We start from the raw sequence: 24,969 nt of genomic DNA, 5'->3' as shown, positions 1-24,969 counted from the left end.
GCAATACTTTTAAGGCTTTAAGACACTGTGGTGAAATTTTGGTGAATTTTGAACAATTCCTTCATACTTTTTCGCAATTGCAGTAATAAAGTGTGTTCAGTTTAAAATTTAAAGTGACAGTAACGGTTTTATTTTAAAACGTTTTTTGTACTTTGTTATCAAGTTTATACCTGTTTAACATGTCTGAACTACCAGATAGACTGTGTTCTGAATGTGGGGAAGCCAAGGTTCCTTCTCATTTAAATAGATGTGATTTATGTGACACTGAAAATGATGCCCAAGATGATTCCTCAAGTGAGGGGAGTAAGCATGGTACTGCATCATTCCCTCCTTCGTCTACACCAGTCTTGCCCACTCAGGAGGCCCCTAGTACATCTAGCGCGCCAATACTCCTTACTATGCAACAATTAACGGCTGTAATGGATAATTCTATCAAAAACATTTTAGCCAAAATGCCCACTTATCAGCGCAAGCGCGACTGCTCTGTTTTAGATACTGAAGAGCATGGGGACGCTGATGATAATGGTTCTGAAATGCCCCTACACCAGTCTGAGGGGGCCAGGGAGGTTTTGTCTGAGGGAGAAATTTCAGATTCAGGGAAAATTTCTCAACAAGCTGAACCCGATGTGATTACATTTAAATTTAAGTTGGAACATCTCCGCGCTCTGCTTAAGGAGGTGTTATCCACTCTGGATGATTGTGAGAATTTGATCATCCCAGAGAAACTATGTAAAATGGACAAGTTCCTAGAGGTCCCGGGGCTCCCAGAAGCTTTTCCTATACCCAAGCGGGTGGCGGACATTGTAAATAAAGAATGGGAAAGGCCCGGTATACCTTTCGTCCCTCCCCCCATATTTAAAAAATTGTTTCCTATGGTCGACCCCAGAAAGGACTTATGGCAGACAGTCCCCAAGGTCGAGGGAGCGGTTTCTACTTTAAACAAACGCACCACTATACCCATAGAAGATAGTTGTGCTTTCAAAGATCCTATGGATAAAAAATTAGAAGGTTTGCTTAAAAAGATGTTTGTTCAGCAAGGTTACCTTCTACAACCAATTTCATGCATTGTCCCTGTCACTACAGCCGCGTGTTTCTGGTTCGATGAGCTAGTAAAGGCGATCGATAGTGATTCTCCTCCTTATGAGGAGATTATGGACAGAATCCGTGCTCTCAAATTGGCCAATTCTTTCACCCTAGACGCCACTTTGCAATTGGCTAGGTTAGCGGCGAAAAATTCTGGGTTTGCTATTGTGGCGCGCAGAGCGCTTTGGTTGAAATCTTGGTCAGCGGATGCGTCTTCCAAGAACAAACTACTTAACATTCCTTTCAAGGGGAAAACGCTGTTTGGCCCTGACTTGAAAGAGATTATCTCTGATATCACTGGGGGTAAGGGCCATGCCCTTCCTCAGGATAGGTCTTTCAAGGCCAAAAATAAACCTAATTTTCGTCCCTTTCGTAGAAACGGACCAGCCCCAAGTGCTACGTCCTCTAAGCAAGAGGGTAATACTTCTCAAGCCAAGCCAGCCTGGAGACCAATGCAAGGCTGGAACAAGGGAAAGCAGGCCAAGAAACCTGCCACTGCTACCAAGACAGCATGAAATGTTGGCCCCCGATCCGGGACCGGATCTGGTGGGGGGCAGACTCTCTCTATTTGCTCAGGCTTGGGCAAGAGATGTTCTGGATCCTTGGGCACTAGAAATAGTCTCCCAAGGTTATCTTCTGGAATTCAAGGGGCTTCCCCCAAGGGGGAGGTTCCACAGGTCTCAATTGTCTTCAGACCATATAAAGAGACAGGCATTCTTACATTGTGTAGAAGACCTGTTAAAAATGGGAGTGATTCATCCTGTTCCATTAGGAGAACAAGGGATGGGGTTCTACTCCAATCTGTTCATAGTTCCCAAAAAAGAGGGAACGTTCAGACCAATCTTAGATCTCAAGATCTTAAACAAGTTTCTCAAGGTTCCATCGTTCAAAATGGAAACCATTCGAACAATTCTTCCTTCCATCCAGGAAGGTCAATTCATGACCACGGTGGATTTAAAGGATGCGTATCTACATATTCCTATCCACAAGGAACATCATCGGTTCCTAAGGTTCGCATTCCTGGACAAGCATTACCAGTTCGTGGCGCTTCCTTTCGGATTAGCCACTGCTCCAAGGATTTTCACAAAGGTACTAGGGTCCCTTCTAGCGGTACTAAGACCAAGGGGCATTGCAGTAGTTCCTTACTTGGACGACATTCTGATTCAAGCGTCGTCCCTTCCTCAAGCAAAGGCTCACACGGACATAGTCCTGGCCTTTCTCAGATCTCACGGATGGAAAGTGAACGTGGAAAAGAGTTCTCTATCTCCGTCGACAAGGGTTCCCTTCTTGGGAACAATAATAGACTCCTTAGAAATGAGGATTTTTCTGACAGAGGCCAGAAAAACAAAACTTCTAAACTCTTGTCAAACACTTCATTCCGTTCCTCTTCCTTCCATAGCGCAGTGCATGGAAGTAATAGGTTTGATGGTAGCGGCAATGGACATAGTTCCTTTTGCGCGCATTCATCTAAGACCATTACAACTGTGCATGCTCAGTCAGTGGAATGGGGACTATACAGACTTGTCTCCGAAGATACAAGTAAATCAGAGGACCAGAGACTCACTCCGTTGGTGGCTGTCCCTGGACAACCTGTCACAAGGGATGACCTTCCGCAGACCAGAGTGGGTCATTGTCACGACCGACGCCAGTCTGATGGGCTGGGGCGCGGTCTGGGGACCCCTGAAAGCTCAGGGTCTTTGGTCTCGGGAAGAATCTCTTCTACCGATAAATATTCTGGAACTGAGAGCGATATTCAATGCTCTCAAGGCTTGGCCTCAGCTAGCAAAGGCCAAGTTCATACGGTTTCAATCAGACAACATGACGACTGTTGCGTACATCAACCATCAGGGGGGAACAAGGAGTTCCCTGGCGATGGAAGAAGTGACCAAAATCATTCAATGGGCGGAGACTCACTCCTGCCACCTATCTGCAATCCACATCCCAGGAGTGGAAAATTGGGAAGCGGATTTTCTGAGTCGTCAGACATTACATCCGGGGGAGTGGGAACTCCATCCGGAAATCTTTGCCCAAATTACTCAACTGTGGGGCATTCCAGACATGGATCTGATGGCCTCTCGTCAGAACTTCAAGGTTCCTTGCTACGGGTCCAGATCCAGGGATCCCAAGGCGACTCTAGTAGATGCACTAGTAGCACCTTGGACCTTCAAACTAGCTTATGTATTCCCGCCGTTTCCTCTCATCCCCAGGCTGGTAGCCAGGATCAATCAAGAGAGGGCGTCGGTGATCTTGATAGCTCCTGCGTGGCCACGCAGGACTTGGTATGCAGATCTGGTGAATATGTCATCGGCTCCACCATGGAAGCTACCTTTGAGACGAGACCTTCTTGTTCAAGGTCCGTTCGAACATCCGAATCTGATCTCACTCCAGCTGACTGCTTGGAGATTGAACGCTTGATCTTATCAAAACGAGGGTTCTCAGATTCTGTTATTGATACTCTTGTTCAGGCCAGAAAGCCTGTAACTAGAAAAATTTACCACAAAATATGGAAAAAATATATCTGTTGGTGTGAATCTAAAGGATTCCCTTGGGACAAGGTAAAGATTCCTAAGATTCTATCCTTTCTTCAAGAAGGATTGGAGAAAGGATTATCTGCAAGTTCCTTGAAGGGACAGATTTCTGCCTTGTCTGTGTTACTTCACAAAAAGCTGGCAGCTGTGCCAGATGTTCAAGCCTTTGTTCAGGCTCTGGTTAGAATCAAGCCTGTTTACAAACCTTTGACTCCTCCTTGGAGTCTCAACTTAGTTCTTTCAGTTCTTCAGGGGGTTCCGTTTGAACCCTTACATTCCGTTGATATTAAGTTATTATCTTGGAAAGTTTTGTTTTTGGTTGCAATTTCTTCTGCTAGAAGAGTTTCAGAATTATCTGCTCTGCAGTGTTCTCCTCCTTATCTGGTGTTCCATGCAGATAAGGTGGTTTTACGTATTAAACCTGGTTTTCTTCCAAAAGTTGTTTCTAACAAAAACATTAACCAGGAGATAGTCGTACCTTCTTTGTGTCCGAAACCAGTTTCAAAGAAGGAACGTTTGTTGCACAATTTGGATGTTGTTCGAGCTCTAAAATTCTATTTAGATGCTACAAAGGATTTTAGACAAACATCTTCCTTGTTTGTTGTTTATTCTGGTAAAAGGAGAGGTCAAAAAGCAACTTCTACCTCTCTCTCTTTTTGGATTAAAAGCATCATCAGATTGGCTTATGTGACTGCCGGACGGCAGCCTCCTGAAAGAATCACAGCTCATTCCACTAGGGCTGTGGCTTCCACATGGGCCTTCAAGAACGAGGCTTCTGTTGATCAGATATGTAGGGCAGCGACTTGGTCTTCACTGCACCCTTTTACCAAATTTTACAAGTTTGATACTTTTGCTTCTTCTGAGGCTATTTTTGGGAGAGAGGTTTTGCAAGCCGTGGTGCCTTCCATTTAGGTGACCTGATTTGCTCCCTCCCTTCATCCGTGTCCTAAAGCTTTGGTATTGGTTCCCACAAGTAAGGATGACGCCGTGGACCGGACACACCTATGTTGGAGAAAACAGAATTTATGTTTACCTGATAAATTACTTTCTCCAACGGTGTGTCCGGTCCACGGCCCGCCCTGGTTTTTTAATCAGGTCTGATAATTTATTTTCTTTAACTACAGTCACCACGGTATCATATGGTTTCTCCTATGCAAATATTCCTCCTTAACGTCGGTCGAATGACTGGGGTAGGCGGAGCCTAGGAGGGATCATGTGACCAGCTTTGCTGGGCTCTTTGCCATTTCCTGTTGGGGAAGAGAATATCCCACAAGTAAGGATGACGCCGTGGACCGGACACACCGTTGGAGAAAGTAATTTATCAGGTAAACATAAATTCTGTTATTCTTGCATCATTGTTGCCCCGTAAGTAAATGAGTAGTGTGGATTGCAGGGCGTCTAGGTCTTTTTTGTGTACCTTGATCGGCAGTACTCTAAAGAGAGTACAGTAATCTGGGTAGCAAGTTCATTTTTATAGAGGAAAGTCTACCATACCAGGAAAAGCTGTGATGCTGCCATTTAGCGATTTCATTTTTCATAGTTTTAAAGAGAGCAAGATAGTTAGCCTGATAAAGTTTGTCATAGTCAGATGTCCGTTTCACCCCCAAATACTGGATATGATCCTTTGCCCATCTAAAGTCAAAATTAGTTTCAATAAGCTTAATAATATGTCTTGGAATATCAATGGGTAGAGCTTCACATTTGTCTATATTGATCTTATAACCCGAAATAACTGAAAATTTGTTTAGAATATCGTATACAATAGGCAGGGAAATCCAAAGGTTTGGCCAGGGTCAATAGAACATCATCTGCAAATAAAGTTTTTTTTGTAAGATATCCCCCCCCACCTCTAAACCCCTGTCTGCCTCCTTACGGATGGATTCAGCCAGTGGTTCTATGCATATTGCAAAGAGCAAGGGTGACAGTGGGCACCCCTGTCTTGTACCATTTAGAATGTAAAATGTGTGTGACTGATGGCCAATCGCTCTTACATGTGCAGTGGGGAAAGAATATAGTGTTTTAATTGCGGAAATAAAGGGCCCACTAAATCCTATATTGCCCAGAACCGTCAACATGTATCCCCCAGTCTACCCAGTCGAATTCCTTCTCCGCATCCAATGAGAGAAGCAGAGAAGGCTCTCTATGAGCTTTAAGATAATCCAACACTGACACCATTCTCCTTGCGTTATCTGGGGCTTCTCTGTCTTTAATGAAACCCACTTGGTCGGGGTGTATAATAGCTGTAAGGATTTGTTTGTCTATTAGCCAGAATTTTTGTAACAATTTTGATATCCTGATTTATGAGGGAAATCAGTCTGTAACTTGAACAATGCTTTGGATTCTTCCCCGGTTTTGGGATTACTATGATTTTTGCCTGAAGTAAATCTTTGGGCAATGGGTAACCTTCTAGAATATGTTTCACGAATTGTGTGAGATGTGGGATCAGGGTGCCCGCAAATAACTTGTAGTATTCGCCAGGCAAACCATCTGGCCCTGGAACTTTCCCTGGTTTGAGGTCTTTAATGGCTTTGACAACTTCGTTAGTGGTAATTTTGGCATTCGATTGTTCCCTATTTGTGTCTGTGATTTTCCTCAAGTTTGCCTTAGTGAGGAAGTCAGTGAGTAAATCTTGTGTAGAGGGGCTGTGGACTACTTTTTTACCATCGTATAATGTGCTGTAATATGAAGCAAAGGTGTCCAGTGTCCACTATCTCTTCGGGGTGAGATGTTTCCCTGCCGTCGCCTCTGTGCAGTGTGGGGATGGATGCAGCCATGTAATTGTCCCTAATTTTTTTGGCTAAATACTTGTCTGGCTTGTTGGCGTACAAGAAGTAATGCTTTTTTTTATTCTGTGGGCATATTTTACAGATTGATCATTAAGAATCGTATTAAGCTGTTGTCTTTTTTGTTGTAACTTTTTTTTTTTTGTATGCATGATTTTATTAAATCTTAATAATGGTCCTTTATGTTCCATATTAATTTATAATGTTCATTTTTTTTATTTTATTTTATTTGGTTTTGAAATTAAAGTTACACTTGGGGACACGCAGGACCCCTGTTCAAAAAGATACAAACAAAAGGTTCGGACACGCAGGTCCGGATACAGTTGCCATCAAGACATTGATACATCATAAGTAAATTGCATGGATTTGTAGTGAAAATAATTCACCTAGGTTGAACCCTAATGTGGGCTCTAGATATGAGGGGGCGGGAGGTGAGGCGTATAAATTAAATGTTGTAACTGTTTTAGGGTGATTGCAGCTAATGTTAATCTGTGTTGTTTTTCCAGTGTCTCAATGTCTTTAAGACCAGCAACAATGGAGTTCCTTTTCTTTTTGAGTGTTGCTTTCTCTTTTATTAGTATACCCCTAAGAACTGTCTTATGGGCAGCCCATACTGAAATCGGACTCTCGTGGTACCTACGTTTATATTCCAGTATTCCCCCAAAGCCTGTAGCGTGTTCGTTTTTATTTGTCTCGAAGGCAGGACGGGTCATAGGTCCACGTCTGGATTCTACTTGTGTCTTTTATTCCTTTAAGTGATATCTGTGTGATAGTGGTCTGACCATGTGGAGATATGTATGCTAGCAGATAAAAGCAATGGGCGTAGAATCTGACTAATCAGGATATAGTAAAGCTTTGAGTAGCTGTTGTGAGCTGCTGAGAAATATGTCTTATCAATTGTAACCCTGTACAGGGATTTCCATGTGTCAGTAAGTGTATGTAAGGAGAGTAAGTTTTTACGATATTATTGGCTGCTGTTCTCAACCAAGCTTGCTTTTTGGTAAGATGTATATTTGGTGTGTATTTAAGTGCCTGGAGGTCAATGTTAAAGTCTCCTGCTAATATGATCCTCATTTGTGACCAGTCTGACAGTAGATGTGTAATATCGCTGAAGAATATGTCCTGCCTTTCATTCGGGGCATAGACATTGCAAAGCAGAACATCCTCTCCTTGTATTTGACCATGAACTAACAAATATCTACCCTCCTTGTCCGATATTGTTTTAGTGTGCATAAAGTGTAGTGAGGAATGTAATAATATTGACACCCCTCTTGTCTTCGAACCAGCAGTGGAATGGAAACTCTGTTGGAATTCTCTGGACCAGTATTTGGGTATGTGTGGTCTAGTGAGATGGGTTTCCTGTAAAAAAAAAAAAAAAATCACATTTGCATGTAAATTTCAATAGTGATTTAGCGCTGTGTGCGTCTTTTGGTGTCTGTATTTAGACCTCTCACATTATGTGAGACTAGATTGAGCGTTGGAAGAGCCATATATACGTGTAAAGCCCCTGTGAGGGGTCAGTGGGCAATATCCACAGACATTTTGTGATCAAACATTGGTGTTGGGGCCTAGTGTAATCGTAAATTACTATCACATAAAACTGCAACATAATCTTAGGAATAGGATGTAGTTTATCTAAAGGACTGAACGATAAAATAGTGGATAGGAAACTTACCCCTACAGCAACCATTGCATACATAGTAAAAAATGAATAAAAAACATAACATTTATATAAATTGAACAATAACAAGAGTCTGGGCATCTAGATGCCCATGCATGTAAATGGATTCAATGCAGGTAAATGCAGTATAGCTAATCTAAACATGTCAAAGTTGAACATCATACTAACATCAAAGATACAAACAATGTTAAATCAATAAAAAGGTCGGACACACGCCACCAATGGGCCTCACCACCTCCCAATGAACATTCACCACATTGCCCAGAAGTTCAGTTCAGGTTTTGAATTTTTTCTTTTTCGTTACCCTGGTCCACCTGGATCTTCGTGCGAAGGCATTTGTATCTTTGGGTCCAGGTTGTTGTAGAGAAGAGGAGTTTTGGTGCATCTCTGGCTCATCAATGTTCAAATACTTGCAGATCACTGGAATATCTTGTTCTGACTTGAGAGTGAACAGTTTGCTGTCGTGAGAGATGTGTAAGGCAAAGGGATAACCCCACCTATATAGGATTTTATGCTTTCAAAAGAGATGAGGACGTAAGGGGTTTTTTTTTCGCTGAAGAGTGCGTATGCATAAATCTTGATAAAATTTGATAACATTAGAAGATAAAATCCTTCTGCAACACAAAAGCAGATGAATATTTAATCTAGCTACCCTGTCTCCAGTGGGTTTAAATGAGGAACTCGTATACTTTTTTGTAAAGTTATCCCTAATTCTCTAAACAGAACATCTTGTTGCTTCATAATGCACAAGTTTTAAATTCTGTATTTTGTATCCTCCATTGAGGGGTTTCTCTGTATCAACGTAGATGATAACCGAATTGGCTTTTTTAAAGTTGTAACCATTGTAATATTCTCAATTACCTGGGAGGTTCCTTATTTCTTTGGATGATAACTGAATTGATATTACTGCAGCTTTAAATATTGACTGCATATGGTTTAACTTTTTCATGAAGGTGGGGGCCAAAATGATTACATTTAAATTGACACACACTATACCACTTATTTTTTGAAGCATCATGTATGGAAATAATTTAAACAAATGCAATCTAACTATTTAATAGGGTGCTTAGTAGCGTGTCAAACTAACGGTGGGTATTGAGTATCTAACTGTAATTAAGGTAAACATTAATTGCAACAAATATCTAATAGTGAACATTTTGTATGTAAATAGGAACTATAATTCACGTGATGTGTTTCTGGGGGATTGACACAAAGGTTGCTATTTAAGGAAGCTGTGGTGAAATGGTAATTACAAGCCCTTGCAAAGCCAGTTGGTGAAACAATCGTAGGCATGTTTTTATTGGTTCCCTGAATACATGGCGCTAACCAACCTTTACAAAGCTCGAAGAGAGTAGTTGTTCTACTCTGGTATACTGAACTTGGGGACATCGCAACTTGCGGACTGCACCGCTAAAGTAATTACTTACAGAGGCTTATCCAGCTATCGTAAGTTCTAGTCACATGTTCTCATTTACCGTTACTTATCGCCTTGGGTTTGACCCTGCTAGGTGTTGGCGTTCCGGAATCCCTTCGGCTTCTCAGCTGTCTTGTCTGGTGTTTTTTTACTGCTAGCTCCAGCGTTAGTAGCAGAGCCATACGTGTCAGCTGTCTCCCTTAGCGTTCAGTTGTTGAGCATGGTTTAAATATCTAGACTATTTGTTTACCTAGCAATAAAGCCTCTGCATGATGGTAACTCCAGCCTATGCTTTATTTCTACACTTACGCATGGGATTACAATTTTTAGCATCTCTAGTTTACTTGAAGAAATTCTATCAGTGAACTTTAACTTATCTCCTCATTTTCAACGAAATAGGTTCTTTTGGTGAACTGGGATGAGTAGTTAGTGTCAGATTATTAGAACCAAGGACGATTCTTAAACTCTGTATTTTGACCTCCAGAGCTTTGTTCATTACCCTGTTTTATACTCAGGGGAGGAATTTCTTAACCCCGTCTATACTCCGGGAGGAGTTTCTATGCAAACTAATTACATGTCCTGGGAGCTGGACCAAGGTTCTATAAAAAAAGTTTTTTGCATCCTTGTATGGTATAACTTGAATGGCACATCATATATTGTGTATTGAAGATATCAAATATAACAAGAATCTCATGCTCACTGAGCTAGATGAAGTTACAACTTGAGGTTGTAAGTAAATGCAAAGGATAATATAGCACCATTCCTTCAAAATACATACTTAGTATATAAGCATTTAAGAGCTGCATACACAACAGCTTGTTAAAAATCATAAAACCATTGTCAGTGCTGTAGCATGCTGTGCAGGACTGCTACCTCAAAGCAGTCTACATATATTTATAATTATTAGTAAAGTAGCAACACATTTTGCTGCAGCAAAGGGAACATTAGGTATGTGGATGACCTGGTAAAAATGTACAAAAGACAAATATAAAAATGATAAAGGATATAGGGCAAGGTTGAGAAAATTATAGAATTCTGGGGTAAGAAATCTGAGAACTAGTTTAGTGTAGGTAGCGTAAGGGTTAAAGCTAGAAGCTCAAATTTAGGACAAGTCTACTGGAGCAAAGCAGAGTGTCCCACAGAATGTGTAGCTCTAGGAAAATGTAGACAGAAATGAAGAGGTAGCAAGAAAAAAGGAAAGAGGTAGGTCTTGAGCAGAGCAAAAAGACAGCAGGACAACATTTGCAGACTAGGAAGCACAATGGGAAGATATACAGTGTTATTGATGGGTTGTTGAAGGGACAGACAGAGCCTAACTGATCAGAAAGGATGAGTTCTAAATAAATCCTAGACTGACAGTGAACCTGGGATTGTGAGGTGTTAGACTTCACTATAGGTGAGAGGTTGTCCGTACTAAAAAGAAAAAGGTATCGGCTAAGAGGATCTGCCAGTGCAGGTTACACTGAATGTACAGTTAGAGAGGTAGAGGAGAACTGACATCTGGAAAAAGGTGTTCAGCAGCATAAAAGGCTTCAGAGAGAGAAAGAAAGAAAGAAAGAGAAAAATGGCCTTTAGACTTGGTTAAGCACAAACTAAATGAAGCCTGATTTGCACCGCAGCCAAAAGGTCTAATGGGGATTGTGCACACTTTCCAGGCAATGTGAAGTATGATAGCCATGGCATTGTCGCCTGGAGAAAGGGGCAACAATTATCTGCCAGCAATTTGTCAGTAAAATTTGTTATGCAGTCCAGGGAATATACTGCATACAAAGCTCAACGTGTAAGTATGTATGTTTATCTTATAGGTTGTATCAAAGGGTGGAGAGAGGGGAAGGCTTGGTACTACTTACCTTTAAATGAATTGTATCCATGGACAGCGCTGCGGAATATGTTGGCGCTTAATAAATAAAGTATAATAATAATAATAAACTGCAAAAGAAAAATGTTAATGCAGATATAGAAATAGATAACCAATATATGTATTGGGAAAGAGAAATAAAAAATGTGTTGCACTTTCTAAAATAATATGCAAATATTAAATAAGTACTAACTGGTTGAAGCCAAAGGGCATATGCATGTAAAGTTGTTTAATATTGTGTTTTTTTTATCTGAAACATGAGTGTTCTCCCCATGATCTACACCGTAGGGGCACAATTAGTAACGTTGGATTTCACAGCAAATACAAGCAAAATAATCTATTCTGCTTCATTTCTCTTGTAAGGTGTATCCAGTCCACGGATCATCCATTACTTGTGGGATATTCTCATTCCCAACAGGAAGTTGCAAGAGGACACCCACAGCAGAGCTGTAATATAGCTCCTCCCCTAACTTTCATAGCCAGTCATTCTCTTGCAACTCTCAACAAGCAAGGTCGTTGTAGGAGAGAGTGGTTAAATATAGCTAGTTTATTTTCTTCAATCAAAAGTTTGTTATTTTTAAATAGTACCGGAGTTGTGCTATTTTATCTCAGGCAGTAAATAGAAGAAGAATCTGCCTGAGGTTTCTATGATCTTAGCAGGTTGTAACTAAGATCCATTGCTGTTCTCACATATGTCTGAGGGGATTACACAGATGAGGTAACTTCAGCGAGAGAATGGCGTGCAGTTTATTCTGCTATCAGGTATGTGCAGTTATAATTTTTTCTAGAGATGGAAAACACTAGAAAATGCTGCTGATACCGGATTAATGTAAGTTAAGCCTGAATACAGTGATTTAATAACGACTGGTATCATGCTTACTCCCAGGGGTAATACCCTTATGATATTGCAATATAAAACGTTAGCTGGCATGTTTAATCGTTTTTATATATGCTTTGGTGATAAAACTTTATTGGGGCCTAGTTTTTTCCACATGGCTGGCTTAAATTTTGACTAGAAACAGTTTACTGAGGCTTTCCACTGTTATAGTATAAAAGTTACAGTTGGTGCAGTTAAAATTACAAACTGTGACATCCAGCTTCCCTCAGGAGTCCCCTGTATGCTATAGGACATCTCTAAAGGGCTCAAAGGCTTTCCAAAGTCGTTTATTGGGGAAGGTAGGACCACAGCTTGCTGTGGCAGTTGGTTGTGACTGTTAAAAAACGTCTATTTCGTTTTTTTGATCAGTTTTTTGAACTAAGGGGTTAATCATCCATTTGCAAGTGGATGCAATGCTCTGCTAGCCTATTACATACACTGTAAAAATTTTGTTTGATTTACTGCATTTTTTCACTGTTTTTCAAATTCTGACAAAATTTGTTTCTCTTAAAGGCACAGTACCGTTTTTTATATTTGCTTGTTAACTTGATTTAAAGTGTTTTCCAAGCTTGCTAGTCTCATCGCTAGTCTGTATAAACATGTCTGACATAGAAGAAACTCCTTGTTTATTATGTTTAAAAGCTATGGTGGAACCCCCTCTTAGAATGTGTACCAAATGTACTGATTTCATTTTATGCAATAAAGATCATATTCTGTTTATAAAAAATTATCACCAGAGGAATCTGACGAGGGGAAAGTTATGCCGACTAACTCTCCCCACGTGTCAGACCCTTTGACTCCCGCCCAAGGGACTCACGCTCAAATGGCGCCAAGTACATCTAGGGCGCCCATAGCGTTTACTTTACAAGACATGGCGGCAGTCATGGATAATACACTGTCAGCGGTATTAGCCAGACTACCTGAACTTAGAGGTTAGCGAGATAGCTCTGGGGTGAGACAAAATGCAGAGCATACTGACGCTTTAAGAACCATGTCTGATACTGCCTCACAATATGCACAAGCTGAGGAAGGAGAGCTTCAGTCAGTGGGTGATGTTAATGACTCAGGAAAGATACCTGATTCTAATATTTCTACATTTAAATTTAAGCTTGAACACCTCCGCATGTTGTTTAGCGAGGTTTTAGCTGCTCTGAATGACTGTGATACCATTGCAGTGCCAGAGAAATTGTGTAGACTGGATAAATGCTTTGCAGTGCCGGTGTGTACTGATGTTTTTCCAATACATAAAAGGTTTACAGAAATTATTAATAAGGAATGGGATAGACCAGGTGTGCCGTTCTCTTCCCCTCCTATTTTTAGAAAAATGTTTTCCAATAGACGCCACCACACGGGACTTATGGCAGACAGTCCCTAAGGTGGAGGTAGCAGTTTCTACTCTAGCAAAGCGTACTACTATCCCTGTCGAGGACAGTTGTGCTTTTTTAGATCCAATGGATAAAAAATTAGAAGGTTACCTTAAGAAAATATTTATTCAACAAGGTTTTATCCTACAGCCCATTGCATGCATTGCCCCTGTCACTGCTGCTGCGGCGTACTGGTTTGAGTCTCTGGAAAGAGGCTTTACAGGTAGCGACTCCATTGGATGACATACTTGGCAAACTTAGAGCACTTAAGCTAGCCAATTATTTTATTTCTGATGCCATTGTTCATTTGAATAAACTAACGACTAAGAATTCTGGTTTTGCTATACAGGCGCGCAGAGCGCTATGGCTTAAATCATGGTCAGATGACGTGACTTTAAAATCTAAGCTACTTAACATTCCCTTCAAGGGGCAGACCCTATTCGGGCCTGGTTTGAAGGAGATTATTGCTGATATCACGGGAGGAAAAGGTTGTGCCCTTCCTCAGGACAGGTCCAAATCTAGGGCCAAACAGTCTAATTTTCGTGCCTTTCGAAACTTCCAGGCAGGTGCGGCATCAACTTCCTCTAATAATAAACAAGAGGGAACTTTTGCTCAATCCAAGACGGTCTGGAGACCAAACCAGACCTGGAAAAAAGGTAAGCAGGTCAAAAAGCCTTCTGCTGCCTCTAAGACAGCATGAAGGAACGACCCCCTATCTGGTAACGAATCTAGTAGGGGCAGACTTTCACTCTTCACCCAGGCGTGGGCAAGAGATGTTCAGGATCCCTGGGCGTTGGAAATTATATCCCAGGGATATCTTCTGGACTTCAAAGCTTCCCCCCCAAAAGGGAGATTTCACCTTTCACAATTATCTGCAAACCAGATAAAGAGAGAGGCATTCTTACACTGTGTACAAGACCTCCTAGTTATGGGAGTGATCCATCCAGTTCCAAAGGAGGAACAGGGTTTTTACTCAAATCTGTTTGTGGTTCCCAAAAAAGAGGGAACCTTCAGACCGATTTTGGATCTAAAGATCTTAAACAAATTCCTCAAAGTTCCGTCGTTCAAGATGGAAACTATTCGTACCATCCTACCACTGATCCAGGAGGGTCAATATATGACTACAGTGGATCTAAAGGATGCTTATCTTCACATTCCGATACACAAAAATCATCATCGGTTTCTCAGGTTTGCCTTTCAATACAGGCATTACCAGTTGTAGCTCTTCCCTTTGGATTAGCTACAGCCCCAAGAATCTTTACAAAGGTTCTAGGGTCGCTTTTGGCGGTCCTAAGGCCGCGGGGCATAGCAGTAGCCCCTTATTTAGACGACATCCTGATACAGGCGTCAAACTTCCAAATTGCCAAGTCTCATACGGACGTAGTACTGGCATTTCTGAGGTCGCATGGGTGGAAAGTGAACGAGGAAAAGTGTTCTCTATCCCCACTCACAAGAGTTTCCTTTCTAGGGACTCTGATAGATTCTGTATAAATGAAAATTTACCTTGACGGAGTCCAGGTTATCAAAGCTTCTAAATTCCTGTCGGGTTCTTCATTCCATTCCGCGCCCTTTGGTGGCTCAGTGTATGGAAGTAATCGGCTTAATGGTAGCGGCAATGGACATAGTGCCGTTTGCACGCTTACATCTCAGACCGCTGCAACTATGCAGGCTCAGTCAGTGGAGCGGGGATTACACAGATTTGGCCCCTCAACTGAATCTGGACCAAGAGACCAGGGATCCTCTTCCCTGGTGGCTATCTCGGGTCCATCTGTCCAAAGGTATGACCTTCGCAGTCCAGATTGGACTATTGTAACAACAAATGCCAGCCTTCTAGGTTGGAGTGCAGTCTGGAACTCCCCGAAGGCTCAGGGATCATGGACTCAGGAGGAGTCTCTCCTTCCAATAAATATTCTGGAACTAAGAGCGATATTCAAGGCTCTTCAGGTTTGGCCTCAGTTAGCAACTCTGAGGTACATCAGATTTCAGTCGGTCAACATCACGACTGTAGCTTACATCAACCATCGAGGGGGAACAAGAAGTTCCCTAGAGATGTTAGAAGTTTCAAAAATAATTCACTGGGCAGAGATTCACTCTTGCCACCTATCAGCTATCCATATCCCAGGTGTAGAGCACTGGGAGGCGGATTTTCTAAGTCGTCAAACTTTTTATCCGGGAGAGTGGGAACTCCATCCGGAGGTATTTGCACAACTGATTCTCCGTTGGGGCAAACCAGAACTGGATCTCATGGCGTCTCGCCAGAACGCCAAGCTTCCGTGTTACGGATCCAGGTCCAGGGATCCCAAGGCGACACTGATAGATACTCTAGCAGCGCCCTGGTCTTTCAACCTGGCTTATGTGTTTCCACTGTTTCCTCTGCTCCCTCGACTGATTGCCAAGATCAAGCAGGAGAGAGCATCGGTGATTCTGTTAGCACCTGCGTGGCCACGCAGGACCTGGTATGCAGATCTAGTGGACATGTCATCCTTTCCACCATGGTCTCTGCCTCTGAGACAGGACCTTCTACTTCAGGGTCCTTTCAACCATCCAAATCTAATTTCTCTGAGGCTGACTGCCTGGAGATTGAACGCTTGATTTTATCAAAGCGTGGCTTCTCCGAGTCAGTTATTGATACCTTAATACAGGCACGAAAGCCTGTCACCAGGAAAATTTACCATAAGGTATGGCATAGATATCTTTATTGGTGTGAATCCAAGGGTTACTCATGGAGTAAGGTCAGGATTCCTAAGATTTTATCTTTTCTCCAAGAAGGTTTGGAAAAAGGATTGTCAGCTAGTTTCTTAAAGGGACAGATTTTTGCTCTGTCTATTCTTTTGCACTAGCGTCTGGCAGATGTTCCAGACGTTCAGGCATTTTGTCAGGCTTTAGTTAGAATCAAGCCTGTGTTTAAACCTGTTGCTCCACCATGGAGCTTAAACTTGGTTCTTAAGGTTCTTCAAGGAGTTCCGTTTGAACCTCTTCATTCCATAGATATCAAACTTTTATCTTGGAAAGTTCTTTTTTTTTTTTGGTAGCTATTTCCTCGGCTCGTAGAGTCTCTGAGCTATCTGCCTTACAATGTGATTCTCCTTATCTGATTTTTCATACGGATAAGGTAGTCCTGCGTACCAAACCTGGGTTCTTACCTAAGGTGGTATCTAACAAGAATATCAATCAAGAGATTGTGGTTCCATCCTTGTGTTACACAATCTGGACGTGGTCCGTGCTTTAAAGTTTTACTTACAAGCTACTAAAGATTTTCGTCAAACATCTGCTTTGTTTGTTGTCTATTCTGGACAGAGGAGAGGTCAAAAGGCTTTGGCAACCTCTTTTTCTTTTTGGTTAAGAAGCTTAATCCGCTTAGCCTATGAGACTGCTGGACAGCAGCCTCCTGAAAGGATTACAGCTCATTCCACTAGAGCTGTGGCTTCCACTTGGGCCTTTAAAAATGAGGCTTCTGTTGAACAGATTTGCAAGGCGGCGACTTGGTCTTCGCTTCATACTTTTTCAAAATTTTACAAATTTGATACTTTTGCTTCTTCGGAGGCTATATTTGGGAGAGAGGTTTTACAGGCAGTGGTTCCTTCCATTTAAGTTCCTGCCTTGTCCCTCCCTTCATCCGTGTACTTTAGCTTTGGTATTGGTATCCCACAAGTAATGGATGATTCGTGGACTGGATACACCTTACAAGAGAAAACACAATTTATGCTTACCTGATAAATATATTTCTCTTGTGGTGTATCCAGTCCACGGCCCGCCCTGTTATTTTAAGGCAGGTAATTTTTAAATTTAAACTACAGTAACCACTACACCCTATGGTTCCTCCTTTCTCGGCTTGTTTTCGGTCGAATGACTGGCTATGACAGTTAGGGGAGGAGCTATATTACAGCTCTGCTGTGGGTGTCCTCTTGCAACTTCCTGTTGGGAATGAGAATATCCCACAAGTAATGGATGATCCGTGGACTTGATACACCACAAGAGAAATAAATTTATCAGGTAAGCATAAATTGTGTTTTTATTAATTAAATTACTTTCTGGACAGTTACATTTAATAAAAAACTGTTATTTATTAAACTAATATAGCAATATCCATTGTATGTTTCCTTATTCCCATTTACTGGCTAATAAATACAATTCTATTGGTGGAGAGAGACACACCTCTGTACACCTGACAATAAAAAAAATAGTAAATTCTGAACAAGAAAATGCTTTCTAAAAAAAAACAAAAAAACAGTTATTATTTAAAATGACCCAACTGCTACATTTAGATTAAAAAAAAAATAATAATAAGGAATACATATTTTCTTTTAACTGTTTAGTTACCCAATATATGACTAGGTAAGGAGATGCTGCTTTTACTTACAGGTTCAGATTGCAGGTCATTGTGTAATAGTGGTTTTGAAAAATAAGTTCACCTTGCCTGTGCCAAAATCCCTCCCCCCACAGCACCCCCCACTTCCTTCCTAATAGTAAGGCTTAGGCTCAGGCTGTGTGAGATGAGTTGCACTGTGCTAGAAAAAATATATACATACTTACCGGTAAGCGGTCTCGTCCTTCAATAGAGTCTCCTCTCCTCCAGTCTCTGAATGCTCTTGCAGGCAGCAGCTTAGCTGAGCTCACGTCCTCCTCAGTTCTGTCAGGTCAGGAGGACTTACTCTCTTCCCGCAACTGCTGCTCCGCCTCTTCCTCTGTTTTACTGGCTGGCTTGTCTCCCCAAGACCGGCACTGATTGGCTCCCCCCAAGAGGTTTCTATGAGAGCTGCCTCTATTGGGCTCTTTTTGGCTACGTTGAGCTTACAACCACCAGTGGGTGGCGCTGGAGCTCGCGTCTCGTAACAAATCACTAGCTATATTACACAATAAAGAGAAGCAGACCTGCTTGCTGCCTCTCTCCATAGCTAAAATTTATGTTTTTTTAATTAAATTTACTGTGATTTATTTTGGCCCATATGACAGGGGGAGACACTGCCTCACCTGCCTCCTCTGTCGTTGCTGCTGTTGGGATTCAGTAAATAATTGAATGCAAAATATGTAGCCTCCTGTCTTGCAATAAAAGAACATCTCATTATGTTATCACTTTGTTTACACACACACACACACGCTTCCTTATTTTATATCTGTTTGTAAACCAAAGCCCAATATTTAGAAAAATGAAAAATTATCATTTAGTTATCTTCTATACCCCACCAGGAGTGTAATTTCTTCTGCTGACTGTGTTTGCATCAATAACCTGAACTTAAGTCTAGAAACTTTCAGTATAGTTAAAAAATACCACAGGCTAAATCGGCTATTTCAAATGCTGAAATAAGGGTAAGTGGGCTACTTGTAAACCATTAAATACACTCTAGCAGGTAAAATAAATCACTGTGAACAAATTAAAGGGGAGAAAGATTTTGGGTTTACTGTCCCTTTTAAGTTTGTAAGTTTAGCACTCTTTCTTTTGTTTTCATGCAAGAATGTGGTGATTCTTAGCTTTAAAATGTTTTATGCAATAAACATTCACCTATTCCCAGTGTACATTTGCTACGTAGTTTACATATGGTAAAGATGCTTGTTAGGGATGTAAAAAGACTAACTTTACTTGTATGATTGAAATTTAGCCGAAAAGAGTAGCAGCAGATGCTTGTTAGGGATGTAAAAAGACTAACTTTACTTGTATGATTGAAATTTAGCCGAAAAGAGTAGCAGCATCTGCTTTTTATTAACCTTTATTTATTTTACAAAATATATTTCTGAAAGCACTGGCTTTTAACAATTTAAAAATGGAAGCACAAAACGAAATAGTATACGCATTTTAATTGACGCAATAACTTATGTTTATGTGAAATGAAAAAAAAATGTAAATGTTTTATTTGATCATAATGATATTAATTCTAATATATTGTATTGCTTTTCCCCCCTTTTTTGTTTGTTTTTCTCCGTAGAAACCAGCTAATATTTTAGTCATGGGTGAAGGTCCAGAACGAGGACGAGTTAAAATAGGTATGAATTGCAACATTGAAAATCCTTAATACCTTTTTTTTTTTCTTCTTTTTTTTTTCTTCTTCTAATGATACAATGAGTCCACGAATCATCTAATTACTATTGGGAATATCACTCCTGCCCAGCAGGAGGCGGCAAAGAGTACCACAGCTAAGCTGTTAAATATCACCTCCCTTCCCTCCAACCCCAGTCGTTCTCTTTGCCTATGTTAGAGCAAGGAAGTAGTAAAGTTAGGTGTTAAAAAAATAATAAAATCTTGCTTGAAGAATATTTTCTAAGTAGTGCAAGATTGTGCTGCTTTGTCCTAGGGTGTAGCCGTAGTCCATATCAGTCTCTTCAGTAGAGCAGTGGTGCTTTCAAGCAATGGGGACTTGTGGGGTACAATCCTCACTGCGCCTCCCATGTAATTAATGCTGCCCTAATACTGAAAGCCTTAGTAAGATTACTCAGTCTTTATTTCTTTTTCTACAGGTCCATGTGATTGAGAAGACCTCTCAAACCTAGTAAGCTGCCTTGCTTCCTGGCAGATTTATGAGGCAAGTGCTAACTTTATATTTTCTTGGAATTGCAGGAAAAATTGGGCACTTTATTCACTAAACACTGGGACACACGAATTTCCCCTATATGTTTGGGAGAACATATGAAGAAGGCAGTATTGTTATAGCAGGAGGAGGTTAATTAAGGCTCATTTTTGATGTGGTGTTTACTTCTCCCGGCGGCTTGACTTTAAAATATGCCGACCGAGAGGTTAATTATTTAGACACCCACGATGGGCAGGGCTAACTGAGGCGAAATTTGCTGTTGTGTGCCATTTCCCCTTCACTTATTGTGACCGTGGGGGGTGACATAGGATGTGTCAGATAGCAGTCTCAGGCAGGAAAACGCATATAAAGACTTAATGCTGCGTTCTTAGGACTGGACAGCTTTTCATTGTGCTGCAAGTCGAGTTCCAAATCTTCTACTGGAAATACTATCCGGTGTCAGCAGGGCAGGTAGGCACCACAGCAAAGCTAAGCTGAGGTGTAGACATTGTCAGTAGTGCTTGTGTAACTCTATTTAGTTCCTTACTGTCAGAAATTATTTTTTATTTTTTGCATTTCCTCCCTCAGGATAAGAGAAATAAACAAAAGGGACGTCAGAGTAATTTTCGTTCCTTTGGAAATTTCAAGGTAATTCCTTTCACTCCCTCTTCCAAGCAGGAACAGTCCAAGCCTTCCTGGAGGCCCAATCAGTCTTGAAACAAGGGAAAACAATCCAAAAAGCCTGCTGTTGAATAAAAAAATAACATGAAGGGCCTGCCCCCGATCTGGGACTGGATCTTGTGGGGGGCAGACTTTCCTTCTTTACTCAGGCTTGGGTTTGAGATGTTCATGATCTCTGGGCAGTGGACATCGTGTCCCAGGGATACAAACTAGAGTTTAAGACATTTCCTCGCAGCGGCAGGTTTCTGCTTTCAAGATTATCTGTAGACTAGACAAAAAGAGAGGCGTTCTTACACTATGTGCAGGACCTCTCCGACCTGGGAGTGATTGTTCCTGTTCCGATACAGGAACAGGGTCTGGGGTTCTATTCCAATCTGTTTATGGTTCCCAAAAAGGAGGGAACCTTCAGACCAATTTTAGATCTCAAGAGTCTAAACAAATTCCTCGGAGTGCCGTCCTTCAAGATGGAAACTATTCGTTCCATTCTTCCTTTGATCCAAGAGGGTCAATTTATGACAACGGAGGATTTAAAGGACGCGTACCTGCATGTCCCTATCCACAGAGACTATCACAAGTTTCTAAGGTTTGCATTTCTAGACAAACACTTCCAGTTCGTGGCTCTTCCATTCGGCCTTGCCACAGCTCCCAGAATTTTCTCAAAGGTTCTGGGATCTCTGTTGACGGTGCTCCAATTGCGGGGCATTGCAGTGGCGCATTATCTGGACGACATTCTGGTTCAGGCGCCATCCTTTCAACAAGCAAGATCCCACACGGAAATGTTATCTTTCCTGCGATCTCACGGATGGAAGGTAAATTTGAAAAAGAGTTCCTTAGTTCCAAATACGAGGGTAATTTTCTTGGGAACCATAATAGATTCCTTATCAATGAAGATTTTTCTGACAGAAGTCAGGAAATCAAAGATTTTCGATTCTTGCCTAGCGCTTCAGTCCTCTCCTCGGCCATCAGTGGCTCAGTACATGGAGGTAATCGCTCTGATGGTAGCGGCAATGGACATTATCCCGTTCGCTTGTTTTCACCTCAGACCTCTGCAGTTAAGCATGCTCAGTCAGTGGAACGAAGAGTATGCGGATCTATCTCCGCGATTACAGCTGGAGCAGGAGACAAGGGATTCTCTTCTTTGGTGGTTGTTTCAGGTTCATCTCTCCCAAGGAACCTGCTTTCGCAGACCCTCTTGGGTGATTGTGACAACAAACGCCAGCCTTCTGGGATGGGGAGCAGTTTGGGGCTCTCTAAAGACTCAGGGAACATGGACTCGGTTGGAGTCTGTTCTACCCATAAACATTCTGGAGCTGAGAGCAATCTTCAATGCTCTCCTGGCCTGGCCTCAGTTAGCCTCAGCCCGGTTCATCAGGTTCCAGTCGGACAACATAACTTCAGTGGCTTACATCAACCATCAGGGAGGAACGCGGAGTTCCTTGGCCATGACAGAGGTAGCCAAGATAATTCAGTGGGCGGAGACCCACAATTGCTGTCTGTCGGCGATTCACATTCCAGGAGTGGACAACTGGGAGGCAGACTTCCTGAGCAGGCAGACCTTCCACCCGGGGGAGTGGGAACTCCATCCAGAAGTATTTTTCAGCCTGATTCTCAAATGGTGTCAGCCGGAACTGGATCTCATGGCATCTCGGCAGAATGCCAAGCTCCCAAGGTACGGGTCAAGGTCAAGGAACCCTCAGGCTGTACTGATAGACGTCCTGGCGGTCTTGCATACCTATTTCCTCCGTTCGCTCTTCTACTTCGGGTCATTGCTCGAATCAAGCAGGAAGGGCATCGGTGATCCTCATTGCACCGGCGTGACCTCGCAAGATTTGGTATGCAGACCTGGTGAACATGTCATCTCTTCCACCTTGGAGACTTCTGTTGAGGAAGAACCTTCTACTTCAAGGGCTCTTCCTTCACCCAAATCTAGTTTCTCTGAAGCTGACTGCTTGGAGATTGAATGCTTAATTTTATCCAAGCGTGGATTTTCGGAATCGGTCATTGAGACCATGATTCAGGCTCATAAATCTGTGACTAGAAAGATTTACCACAAGATATGGCGTAAATATCTATATTGGTGTGGATCCAAGGGCTACTCTTGGAGTAGAGTTAAGATTCCTAGAATTCTGTCCTTTCTCCAAGAAGGTTTGGAGAAGGGTTTATCGGTAAGTTCTCTAAAGGGGCAAATATCTGCCTTGTCTATTTTGTTACATAAACGTCTGGCAGACATCCCAGACGTGCAATCGTTTTGTCAGGCCTTGGTCAGGATCAGGCCTGTGTTCAAGCCAGTTACTCCTCCTTGGAGTCTTAGTGCTTAAGGTTCTTTAAGGGGCTCAGTTTGAGCCTATGCATTCCTTAGATATTAAGTTATCTTGGAAAGTTTTGTTTCTTGTTGCTATCTCATCTTATTATTATTATTATCAGGTATTTGTAGAGCGCCAACAGGTTCCACAGCGCTATGAACATGGGTGGTATATAAAAACAATTACATGGATCAAATGGGTGAATGGTCCTGCCAAGAGTTGCACTGTTGTAGTCGGCTCTTATGAAGGTGAACTACAAACAGCTGGGCTCATAGGCTTACATGCTATGGGGTTTTAGGGGATAGCAGTGGAGCTAGGAAGGTTAGTGTAGGTTGTAAGCGTCCCTGAATAGTAGAGTCTTCAGGGAGCACTTGAAGCTTTTAAAACTAGGGGAGATTCTTGTGGAGCGAGGCAGAGTTCCATAAGATGGGAGCCAGTCTTGAGAAATCTTGTAGACGGGAATGTGAGGAGGTAACGAGAGGAGGAGAGCAGGAGATCATGAGCGAAAGGGATGGGAGGGAGAGTATCTGGAGACAATGTCTGAGATGTAGAGGGGAGCAATGCAATTGAGGGCTTTGTGTGTCAGAGTGAGAATTTTGTGTTTAATCCTGGAGGCAAGAGGAAGCCAGTGAAGGGATTGGCAGAGAGGTGTGGCAGATGAAGAACGACGTGCAAGGAAGATGAGCCTGGCAGAGGCATTCATTATGGATTTTATCCAAGCGTGGATTTTCGGAATCGGTCATTGAGACCATGATTCAGGCTCATAAATCTGTGACTAGAAAGATTTACCACAAGATATGGCGTAAATATCTATATTGGTGTGGATCCAAGGGCTACTCTTGGAGTAGAGTTAAGATTCCTAGAATTCTGTCCTTTCTCCAAGAAGGTTTGGAGAAGGGTTTATCGGTAAGTTCTCTAAAGGGGCAAATATCTGCCTTGTCTATTTTGTTACATAAACGTCTGGCAGACATCCCAGACGTGCAATCGTTTTGTCAGGCCTTGGTCAGGATCAGGCCTGTGTTCAAGCCAGTTACTCCTCCTTGGAGTCTTAGTGCTTAAGGTTCTTTAAGGGGCTCAGTTTGAGCCTATGCATTCCTTAGATATTAAGTTATCTTGGAAAGTTTTGTTTCTTGTTGCTATCTCATCTTATTATTATTATTATCAGGTATTTGTAGAGCGCCAACAGGTTCCACAGCGCTATGAACATGGGTGGTATATAAAAACAATTACATGGATCAAATGGGTGAATGGTCCTGCCAAGAGTTGCACTGTTGTAGTCGGCTCTTATGAAGGTGAACTACAAACAGCTGGGCTCATAGGCTTACATGCTATGGGGTTTTAGGGGATAGCAGTGGAGCTAGGAAGGTTAGTGTAGGTTGTAAGCGTCCCTGAATAGTAGAGTCTTCAGGGAGCACTTGAAGCTTTTAAAACTAGGGGAGATTCTTGTGGAGCGAGGCAGAGTTCCATAAGATGGGAGCCAGTCTTGAGAAATCTTGTAGACGGGAATGTGAGGAGGTAACGAGAGGAGGAGAGCAGGAGATCATGAGCGAAAGGGATGGGAGGGAGAGTATCTGGAGACAATGTCTGAGATGTAGAGGGGAGCAATGCAATTGAGGGCTTTGTGTGTCAGAGTGAGAATTTTGTGTTTAATCCTGGAGGCAAGAGGAAGCCAGTGAAGGGATTGGCAGAGAGGTGTGGCAGATGAAGAACGACGTGCAAGGAAGATGAGCCTGGCAGAGGCATTCATTATGGATTGTAAAGGAGCTAGGCGGCAGCTAGGGAGACCAGAGAGGATAGAGTTGCAGTAGTCAAGGCGCGGTAAAGGATGAGAGAGTGGATTAAAATCTTTGTTGTGTCTTGTGTAAGGAAATGTCTAATTTTAGCGATGTTTTTAAGG

General features: G+C 42.1%; 1 protein-coding gene across 1 annotated transcript in view; it reads left to right on the top strand.

The window, feature by feature from the left end:
* Positions 1-24,969, top strand: part of CDK8 (cyclin dependent kinase 8) — a 399,753-nt gene that overhangs the window by 194,520 nt on the left and 180,264 nt on the right. The window contains exon 5 of the mRNA XM_053708497.1: positions 19,510-19,567. Within this exon, the coding sequence (XP_053564472.1) occupies positions 19,510-19,567 (58 nt within the window). The remainder of the gene's footprint in view (positions 1-19,509; positions 19,568-24,969) is intronic.

Source organism: Bombina bombina, chromosome 3 (assembly GCF_027579735.1).
Source record: "Bombina bombina isolate aBomBom1 chromosome 3, aBomBom1.pri, whole genome shotgun sequence".
Lineage (NCBI taxonomy): Eukaryota > Metazoa > Chordata > Amphibia > Anura > Bombinatoridae > Bombina > Bombina bombina.
The sequence above is the reverse complement of the archived record's forward strand: the minus strand, read 5'-3'. Positions and strand labels throughout refer to the sequence as shown.